Here is a 10,892-nt window from a genome sequence, read left to right as displayed (position 1 = left end):
GATCAATTATATTATCAGACCACCCCCCAAAACTCCCCGACATCCATTGCGGCCAAGTTGGAACTCTACACTACTATACTTATACTTATACTTATACTTATACTTATACTTTTCTCCATTGAGCAGGACCAAGACAATCAGTCAGAACAATTACATTTTGCTTGGATGACATTTCAGAGAGGATGACTTGACCGCAGAGACTGAAGGCCTCGGGTCCATGAGGGGGCCTCGGGTCCATGTGTTTATGATATTTGAAAAATGGGAAACATTGTTTTCGCATCGGAAACGCCGTCCACCCAACCAAATGTCGGCCATATTGCTTCAAAAATGGCTAAGCATGACTCGGGAGTTTTTCCAAATGTCGTACTTTTACGAACTCCTCCCAGGGCGTTGGCTCTAGAAAGCTGAAATTTGGTGAAAATGGTACTGAGGAGTGGGACATCAAAAGTTATTCAAATTACATTGATACCTGTCACGGTCTCTGTGCAGCGAAGCCGCAAACTGTAGCTAGAATTTCAGAAATCTTCCAAATTTAACATTTCTGCCGTTTGCGCAGATAAAGTCCGAATTGCGTCAAATTAGAATCAGTTGTTAAACTCTTTGCCCTAAACCTACTTGAAGTGAAATTAATTAATTTGGCGCCACAGCGCCCCCTACAGATTTTATATGGAGGTTAAATGTTTAGTTTTGCGAAATTATCTGAAATTTGACACAAAACTCAATTTTGGCGTACCCATCAAAAACGTAAATGAGACCCATGTCATAATTGTTACGGCTTTGCTGTAGCGATGACCGAAACCTCCCATGTTATTCCAATGGGGAAATCACCAGAACAAGAATTCAAAATAAAATTGCTTTTTGATGGTAAAACAAAGGAGAAGATGTGACAGCGTCACAGATTCAGCAGTAGGCGTAATGAAAGAACAATTGGGGCGCGTTAGCGCCCTCTCCTCTTGCGACGTGGCGGCGGTGTGGCGGCGGCTAGGCGAGGGCCGATCATTGCCGCTTGCGGCTATATTTATTATTATTACTAATATTACTACTACTACTACAAATATTAATCATAATGATAATAATGATAATTCATTTATTATTGTTGTATCATACAAATGTTACTAGAACTAGACTAGATGAGAACACAAAAAGTTGAATGGATAAAAGCCTCCACATACTGTGGTTTGAAAAGTAAATAAGTGACTTTCGCTGTTTGACTTTGAGATTTGATGCATTGAAAAATGAATCAATGAAAGGAAAAGGGGAGTTTGCCACAAAGGATTAAGCCTCGCACTGATATGAAACAAACATTCACTTATCAGTAGTTGTGGTTTATGACATGTGTGTTATAGGCCGTGTTGAGCATAGACAGTGCAGGCCAGGAGAGATTGCCTGTACCATAACATCAGAATTTAGACTAAACCTGGACTAGATTTTGACTAAACCAGGATTAAAACAGGGGGAAATAAATGAAATGTAAACATATATTTTGGTTATGTTAAATTCAAATGTACAAAAAATAATTTGCTCTTGTAATTGGCGCCTTTTCTCTGTTTTGGGGTTGGACTCTCTGCTCCAGCAGCCGCAGACGGGTGAAACAGAGAAACAGTTTGCAGCTAATGGGCGACACATTCCCTCCTCTCGAGTAACTGCCCCAAGATACTTTGCAGCAATCTTCATACTCGATAAAGGCCAGACTTTACTACTGTTCTTATCTGGTAGCTGCGCAACTCACACACTAGACAAAAACAAATGCACGATGTGACGTATAAAACATAATAGCTGACTCACAATTCATAATATGAATCACAGCCAGTTTTTGATCTAACATTCTGGTTTAACTGCCACTGAGGCATTTGTTTTTTACTCTCAATAGAAATAGGAAGCTGTAGATCCATATGTGCAAAAGTGTCTGTGTGAGTAAATGAGTACAGATTGTACTGTTACCTTTGCATCATTTTCTAAAATAGGTCTTTGCTTTTATAACACATTCAACAATTCTATCAAACAATATTTAATATTTGATTTCACTTGCAATCTGTTGATTGCCTTTTCTTTTTCTTTTCCCACTCCCTGCCACTCCGGGGGGGAGTGGGACAGGCACATTTATGACCTATGGACCCAGATGCTCCTCGAGTCCCTGGTCTCTACTCCATATGAACGGTTCTTCATCTGCCTGGAGGAACTGGTTCTCCTCCTGAAGAGCTGGTTCTCCTCCTGAAGAGCTGGTTCTTCTCCTGAGTGGTTCCAGCTCCACTGTCTCTCTCGCGTCAGCCTGTCAGTCTGAGGGAGTCGGATCTCTCCTTCACTGTGGAACTCCTCCAGGTTTCTTTTTCCCAAGGAGGTTTTTTGTTGTTTTTCCGGGCCGAGAAGGAGGGTCTAAGGACAGGGGACCCTGGGACATTGCCCCTGTCCCTATGGACATGGTTTAATCCGTTTTTCACTGTCACCCTCCAAGGCAACTGCTTTTGTGATTTTGGGTGTTACAAAAATAAATTGTATTGAATTGAACTGTATGGACAGTGCAAATATACAGAATCATAAGATAAATGACAAAGAGTCCGATTCTGAAGAATAATGATATTGCCCACAAAAGCCTAAATCCCATTCATTCAACACTTGACTCATGTATTGATATTTGAATTTGAGGCAATATGTTTGTTGATTGTACAGGAAACAATTTGACACATTCCATACTGTTTCGTCATTTGACAAGACACTTGACCTTCCATTCATGATTGTGTGTCCTGTCAACACTGTTCTATATCTTCTGTCGATGCATTTTAATAACACTAAACTTAGATAGTATTACTCATTATCAGAGTCAAACTGCACAGCCTTATGCTGCTGCGCATGTCATTACAGACAAGTCTGATCTAGTGCGGCGTGACCTTTGTCACTATCACAGAGCTTTCACAGCCTGACAAACCAAACATAAGAAACTGAAAAAGGAGTAGCTCTTTGTGTTTTTACCTTCACACTTCGCTGTGAATGTGTGTTTGTGTATGTTATTGTGTTTGTATTTCATAAATTCTGTTGGCACAGCCTCCTGCTGAGCAAGCAGTTGTGGAAATCCCCTGCCAAAGCTCAGTTTTGCAACATCGTTCATACACACAATCACAGATTTACTCCAAGCCATTAGACTTGTAGCAAAATAACTTATTTTTTTTGTTCTGCAAATCTGCAGGTAAGTGTCTGTATTGTCTGCTGATCCTGCAACAAGAGGGAGAATGAATGTGAAAAGAACGGCTTCTCTGTTGTGTCCATCTGTCAATGCTTTCTGAGCAGAGGCACACGCCGCATTACAACAGGGGAATAAGGATTTGGAAAGGATTCCCTCACTGTTGCAACCAGCCTAACGTTTTAACCTGAAGGGACTGCAGGGTCAAGTGTCTTGTCAAATGACGGAACAGTATTGTGCAGTTTGACTCTGATAATGAGTAATACTATCTAAGTTTAGTGTTATTAAAATGCATCGACAGAAGATATATTTCTTGCATGCCAGAAAATAACATTCAAAATGTTCACCTTTCAGTTGGAACAGTGTTGACAGGACACACAATCATGAATGGAAGGGCCACAATTTAAATATTATGTCATTACATTTGTCAGGTTAGGTTGGATTAAGTTCAACTTTATTATCCCAGAAAGGACATTTGTCCCGGGCTCACAGTGCTGCAGGTCACAGTCCACACAACAGCCAGACACACCTCAGGATCAATCAGCACGTCTGCACGATTCCAACACAAAGACATATGGCCAAAACATTATTAATAATAGAATAAATACAATACACTGGAATAAGGCAATCCCAAGAAGAATGAATTAAAAATGTGTCTGGTCACTTGGACTTGGTAAACAAAGTGACAGATGTTGGTAGGAAAGAACATTTTCATCTGTTGCTTTTGTGCTTGACTGTGCGATAATGTGTCCCTGAAGGCAGCAGCTTGTACTGTCTGTGCAGTGAGTGGGAGGGCGAGGGTGATCTTCAGGACAGGAGATTCAAAGATTGCTTGGAGTGAAGGATTTTCATAGCAATCGTGTGTGGTGTGCACTCATTCTGCTGAAAACCTTCTACAAAATAACAAGTTTGGGGCAGTTTTTCTGCTACTGCAAATTGTTCAAGCTTGCAAAATGTCACTTATGACCTGGTTAAAACGACTCACTCATTAAGTAACGTTAGAGAGCTGAGAGCTGCAGATCACTGCCTGATTTAACTCCTAATCCATGTGGCACCATGTGTGTGTTTGTACATGTCGATTGAACTGACACCTCATCATGTCTCACAGTGGGAATCAAGATAAACTTTACTTTGTGTATTGCAGCGCTGATGGTTTAAGATCTTTACATGTAACGCTCAAAGGGCTCATTGTTCTAAGTCCCTGCAGCTACAGTTAGATCTGAGCTGAGATGGAGCCTAAATGGATAAAATGTCACAAATGACACAAGGTGCTAATTCCCCCATTTTCCCTCCTTTTTTTTACTATCAGAGACCTGCTGTCTGCCCCCCCACCCCAAGCACCCAGCCTGGGGTCCATGTTTGGGCTCGGGAGGCTTCTTGGCTCCTGTCCTGTCTGAGGAGTCTCAGACAGGACAGGAGCCACATGCTCACTCTGGCCTGAGGCTCTGTTACCTCTCACTTCTCTGATATAATTATAAATCACTGGCAGTTTAATATAGGAGTCAATGTAACAAAATATGGTTGAATTTACTGATGAAAAAAAAAAAGACTGATGAAAATTATCTTATTATAGTTCTATATTTTCAGTGATTTTAGACACTGTATATTGATATTGTATCAACGTACATTTACTTCTTCTTTATGTTTTGCATGAGCAGAATTAAATTGTGTGCACAAGAAAACGATAAAGTCAATAAAATGAGCGTTGCTTTGTCTACTGTTATCTTCATACCTAGAGATTTCTGGGAAGTGCAGTAATGATTGCAAATAAACAATTCTTCTAAAGCAGTACTTTAGTACTACTTCTGAGCTTCAGTTTGCCCCCACATACTCCAGCATTGCATTCACATCCAAGCAAAAGAAAGATAGGCATTTATAATTATTCCTTTTTATTTTTGTACAGCAACAAAGTATTAAAATCCTCCATGGAAAATTATGTCTCAATCACTACCAATCAAAGAAGAGGGCAATTACAATCACAAGCTGAAATGAGTCAAACCTGTCTAAAATGTAACATGGACATTATGTACAAACACAGAGTCAATACTGCTGGCATCATAGTGCATTGTATATTTCAGCTGTCAGGTCTTTTTTGTAGAAGCTCTCATCAATACACGGGTACCCGAAGTCCATGGAGTTGTAATATGGTGCATATTCAGAGGTGGAGAAGCTTTCCTGCTGGCCCGTCCACAAGTGGCCCACATTGTAAGAGTCCTGGGCCGAATAGTGCTGGGTGTAAGGGTAGGGCTCGGGGCTGCAGAAACTAGACTCCAAGCGACTAGGCGAATCGTAGCAGGATGACGAAGAGGTGGAGGAAGAGGAGGAGAAGGAGTCGTGTGGCGAGTAGCTTTTGTGGTCCTCAGGGCTGCACATCTTTAGAGAATCAGCCGGTGAACAAGAAGTCTGCAACAAGACAGGACAAAGTTACAATCTACATACCAATCCAGTTGCCAGAGGACTGGAGATTTGAAAGATGGTGAGCAATGTATGTAGGACTATCAGCATGATTCATGTTTTGGAGACGTTTTAATACAAATTTTGGCTCATGGTGTAGCTGGAAATAAGATCTGCAGTTATTTGCTGATTTGTATGTTTGTGTTTGATTATTCTAAATACAATGTACTTCTTCTCATACAATAGCAAATTGTCTAAAATACTTGTTATTAATGACTACTATTACGTCTCAAATGTTTCAACTTTCCAACAAAAGTGATTTTTATCCTACCATGCCGGGCCCATAGTAGTCGGCATCTGATGACAGTCCGTGGTTCCAAGAGGATGGTAGGCTCTGAAGCCCACTGTTGTGTTGCTGTGGATGTTGCTGATGCTGGTAAATGTGCTGATGGAGGTTGTGGCTTGGGCCACTGATGCCAGGCAGCACAGCGTCCCAAAACTGATGCTGAAAGTTGTTGTTGTTGTTGTTATAGGTGTTCAGATCCTGCCTCTGACTAGAACACAGGCTCTGTTGTGCAGGGAACGAGGCAGGATAAGGCACCTGAAGGTGGCTGACGTCAGGCATTGGAGCAGGAGGAGCTGTAAGAAAGCAAAAGCAAAGTTTAGACTCAGTTATGCTAATGTCACTATTACAACATCACAGACAACAGGAAGTTTGATTAAAAAATGCTTGTGAGCTAATAACGACTTTGCACGTTTGTCCCTATAGCATGGAGAGTCCTTGTGGCTCAAGTTCTCCTAAGTCTTGAAAATTGAAAAATAATTACTATTGCTATTACGGCAAAACATAGATGGCCGGACAATAATCTGTAGGTTAAGTGAATGATATGAATAAATGTTTAAAAAAACTAAAACTAAAAAAACATTCAAGTCAACATGTAGATTGACTGAAATGAACCCCAGCATTTCACAGTGAGGAGCCTCCACCAATATTCATTAGCTGATCTTGCCTAATTAAGTCAGGCAAGGCAGAGAAAAATGGAGAAAGCAAACCATTTGCTTAACTATAAGTTCAGTGGGTGATGTCACGACTCATCCCGCATCACATTTGAATGAAGCTTATAAGAGGGGCTAAGCTACTAAACTTGGCTTCACTTTGAGAGTCTGTTTTGACTTAAGACATGTTTTCTATTTTCTATCATTGTTGAAAACAACAATCATAATTGTTGAAAACAACAATCATAGAAAATGCGAATTAGGCTTTTTTTCCTATTTTTTTTTAACTGCCAGTTTTCTTACAGATTTCCATCTTTATTTTGGAACTCAATTGAGAATTTCAATTTATATTCTTTCATTCTAGCAATTTTGTTTCTTTTAATATATATTTTTTGGCAAAAGTGAAGTTAGACTCTATCACTTACTTGGATAGACCGACGCGGAAAGGTCTTGCAGATCCAAACACGCCTGGGATATGATCTGTTCATCGGAAGACACAGAGAGGAAAGCACAAATGCATATTAATATTTAACCCGCATTTTCTAGAGCTGTGTTTTGCTCGTGTCCGTGCTCTAAAGAGCCGTTCAAAGGGGCGTCAGTCTGTGATTCCAGGAGCCTTAGTGTGCGTGCTTATGGCTGTTGTGTGACTCAAGTACCGTTTTGGCACTTCTGCCGTTGGCCTCGCGGGCGCGGTGCCTCTGCAGCAGCTCTTTGACCGTTGTCTTGACGCGGACTCCCTGGTAAACCTTAGACTTATCTGCAACAAGAAAACAGCGCGTCAAACATGTTAAGCAAACACGATCACATTCATAAAAATCATGTTCACCTTATCTGTCCAAAAGTTTGAGAAATTAACAAACACAACGTGAAAACACCTAACTCAAATGAATCCTATTAAACGTGTTTTTTTATGTTGCATTAGTAGTGACCCTCACGTCTTGTTTCATTCAATAAACAGTCAAATATGTTTGAAGCGTGTGTTGCCTGGTTTGTTAATTATATTTCCAGATCTCTAGTGCGTAAAAGCCTTTAGCTCCATTATGCAGCACCAAAGCCCGCTGCAGAGCTTCCCCTCACCCCTAAAGCCCCGGTGCGTGTTTCCTGCTCCGCACTGAGCGCCTCCCAACAAGCCACATAACAACAACAGAGCAACAAAGGCAAAAACCCGCGTGTTAAAGTAAGTGAAAGTATTCTAAATTGAAAAGTTTACGATTTCATCTCTGCGACCGACTTGAGCCATAATAAGTTTGCGCCTGTTTGTGTCTCGGGGGGAAAGGTGATCAGAACATTTAAGATAATTGTAAACCGTGTAAAATACCACAAAAGAGATGCGCAGAGGGTAAAACTCTACGGCTGGGCGAGCATAGTTTAATAGATGTGCAAACAGTAGTTCAAGAAGTTCCAACTCTCGCAGTGCGCTCGAAGTCCGTGCGCCACAGTCGTTTTACACAGCTCTGCATAAACATGATTCTGTGCATGGTTTTGTTCCATCCACGCCTGAGCTGTTTATGATTCACGACACAGTCCAATCCGAGTCTTTATTCAAATCAAGATGTCCTGTTTTGGACATGGAACTTAAATCCACACCATTCGAAACGTGGTGTGTTATTCCATCAGGAAGTTTATCAAAGTTAGGCAAAAATGCTTGAGGCTCGCTGCGTTAATGTAAAGCATTTAGGAGTGGCCAGCCGCTCCCGAAAAGGCGATTTGACACTGAAATTAGACTGGCTGCCTCTGATTAATATTCATGCACAAAAGGCACTCGATGATTTGCCTTAAATTTGGCGAATAGTACAGCAAAATCTCCCGCAGACACATCCCACTCCGTCTTTACGCACGACGCCCTGTTAAATGCACAGCGAGTTACCCCCAAAATGACAGGCAGCCAGCCGCAATAATTCACCTCTAATTAAAAAAAAAAAGTCTTAGAGATCGTGTCCCGGCGTGTGTCGATCAAGACTTTTAATGTGAACCCGTGAAAGTATGAAACAATCGCCCTGGAGACGCGGGAGCCGCGCACATGTGCAGCATGTCATGAGGGAGTCTAGCAGCGCTCTGCTATTCATCAAATGTCCTGGTTCAAATCATACCTTTACAATCTTTATTCATGGTAAAATAACACATGTAAATCAACTTTAGTTTGATTTGAATTAATAGAATGTCATTTGTAAAAAAAGAAGGAAAAAAAAGCTCACATGTTCTATTTTTTCCCCCAAACAGGATAAAATGCATCAAAATCCATTGAAGATGGAAAAAGACCTAAAACTCACCGGACATGATGGCTGAAATGGAGTTAGATTTCCCCGTTGAAGACCAGCAGGACTCCACAATGTCTCTTTTCTACCTCAGCAACAATGGCCAAGAACGAAAATTCTTCAAAAGTATCCAAAAATCAAAAGATAAATGTCTTAAATGTGCGTTACAGCATACAACAATATTGTATTATAGCTGGAGACATGTTAGTTTGTGATTTTCTCCTTCCATCCCTACTATTTAAAACCCCTAGAACTCAATGATTTGACAATGATTTGATTGCGCGTTACTTTCAATTTGAATATTCAGAAGCAACCGAGTTTTGCCGATTTTTGTTGAAAAATCACTTCACAATGAGGTTGTATATGATTAACTTCAACATACTATGACAATATTTTGCACTTAAACCATATTAAACTACTCTTTTCTTAATTTTATCCATGTTTTCCCAGTATCACAGCATCAGCCCCCCTCATCTGGCTGTGGAGTGCAGGTGGACGATCTGCGCTACTTTAACTCACAACTTTGTGTTTTTGGCGTAATTACGTACAACAGTGGCCATATGAATCATTTGTAAAAGACTCAAGATATTTAAAACATTTAATTCAGAGAAAAGCAGGTAAATGAGTGGATGGGGTGGGCGTGGCAAAAGGCCGCAGCCATCTTTGGCATCCCTGAGCTCCACAGCTTCAGGGAGGAGACTGCGCCGCACTCTATTCATTCACAGAACACTACATACACCACATGTCACATTACAACGACACTAATACTTACATTTCTCAACAATATTTTCCACTGATAAATTCTAATGAGAAAATGTCGTATAGTTTACGTTTAGTGTTTATTTCAGCTGGAGCGCAGTCGCTATCGCGGATCTTAAAATAAACATTAATTTGTTATATAACTAATATGAAGATGAGAAGACAACTCTTAAACTCTCTTAAAACGGCGCCATCCCCTTTTAAACTGGGAACGTATTTGGAGTTATATTTACATTAACTAAAATCTTACACATGAATTGGGAACATGCTATATTTTTGTACTCTAAGAACGGCTTTATTATCAATGTATGTGTTGTGTGTTCAGTCAAATGCAATACGTTTTTACAAATGTTTTCAAAATATTTTGCTTTTTCCTTCTTCTTTTGCACTGCTAGATGAGTAGTGTGTATTAGGCCTTATGTTTAAGACGTTATTATGTTAACCATTGGGCAGATTCCTTGCACTATTTTGTAATGTCCCATTTAAAATGTTCTCTGAAATGTGTGTAATAACTTGCCCAATTAACATGTATGAAGTAATTCTATTTTTGTTGACTGTTTAATCATTCTTATTTATGGTTCAATCATCTTCAGTATATTTCTCCTGACAAAGAGCGCTCAAAGACTCTGAAATGTTCTGTAAAACAGATTTGGATTAACTTACCTTATACTGTATCTAGTACCATAGCTCCTTCTGGCATTGGAGCGCCATTTCGTGGCCAAGCACACGTACAACACGAGCCGGTTCCAAGTTGAGTTAAGATATTAGATTGAGACTGGTTTCATTTCATAGCTTTGAAGAAATATATGATATATATGTGATAACTGGAAGAGCTTCATTCAAACCCTGAGCATACATGCACAGGACAAATACATCACAGACATGTGACTGAAGCTAAAATGGCAAATGTTGAGCAGTAAAAACACATGTTTTTGTTTTATTGAAACATCAAGCCTTAAATATTCATTCATCCTTTTTTCATTGCTACATGTTCTCTAGTACTTTTACAAAAAAACAGTTGAGCAGTGTAGTGTAGACCTAGTAATTTACATTAACAATGCTAATTATAGTGGTGATCAAAAAAATCTTATAAAACATTGTTCTAGGAGAAAAAGGAAATGTCTTTAATCTATTGACCAAAAAATGCAGAAATATTGAAAATAGGACAGTGCACATTTGTTGGAGCTAAGTCACTGCATCGAAGAGACTTGAGTCTAGTTCCTGCCACACAAAGTGACCATGAGGCTTAACTATAAAAAAGCGAAGCAACGTAAGATCAGGATTTTAAGAGTAGAGATCCAGAACATCCTTGC

At 40.0% G+C, this 10,892-nt stretch overlaps 1 protein-coding gene across 1 annotated transcript; it reads right to left on the bottom strand.

The window, feature by feature from the left end:
• Nucleotides 1-5,090: 5,090 nt before the first annotated feature.
• On the bottom strand, nucleotides 5,091-9,085 carry linc.pou2af1 (lnc RNA pou2af1). Its single transcript, XM_072454278.1, has 5 exons — nucleotides 8,836-9,085; nucleotides 7,222-7,322; nucleotides 6,991-7,045; nucleotides 5,901-6,208; nucleotides 5,091-5,578 (listed from the first exon to the last, which is right to left on the bottom strand). Exons 1-5 carry the CDS (start codon nucleotides 8,840-8,842, stop codon nucleotides 5,231-5,233), a joined length of 819 nt encoding a protein of 272 aa, XP_072310379.1. The 5' UTR covers nucleotides 8,843-9,085; the 3' UTR covers nucleotides 5,091-5,230.
• Nucleotides 9,086-10,892: the final 1,807 nt, after the last annotated feature.

This window comes from Eucyclogobius newberryi, unplaced genomic scaffold (assembly GCF_026437365.1).
Source record: "Eucyclogobius newberryi isolate DKJ021-1_F unplaced genomic scaffold, fEucNew1.0.hap1 SCAF_10, whole genome shotgun sequence".
Lineage (NCBI taxonomy): Eukaryota > Metazoa > Chordata > Actinopteri > Gobiiformes > Gobiidae > Eucyclogobius > Eucyclogobius newberryi.
This window is presented reverse-complemented; position numbering and strand designations above follow the sequence as displayed.

Coding starts and splice junctions, on each gene's coding strand:
- linc.pou2af1 (XM_072454278.1), bottom strand. Junction 6,209..6,990: donor TTCCGCGTCGGTCTATCCAA/GTAAGTGATAGA, acceptor GCTTTCTTACAG/CTCCTCCTGCTCCAATGCCT. Junction 5,579..5,900: donor ACTACTATGGGCCCGGCATG/GTAGGATAAAAA, acceptor GTCTTGTTGCAG/ACTTCTTGTTCACCGGCTGA.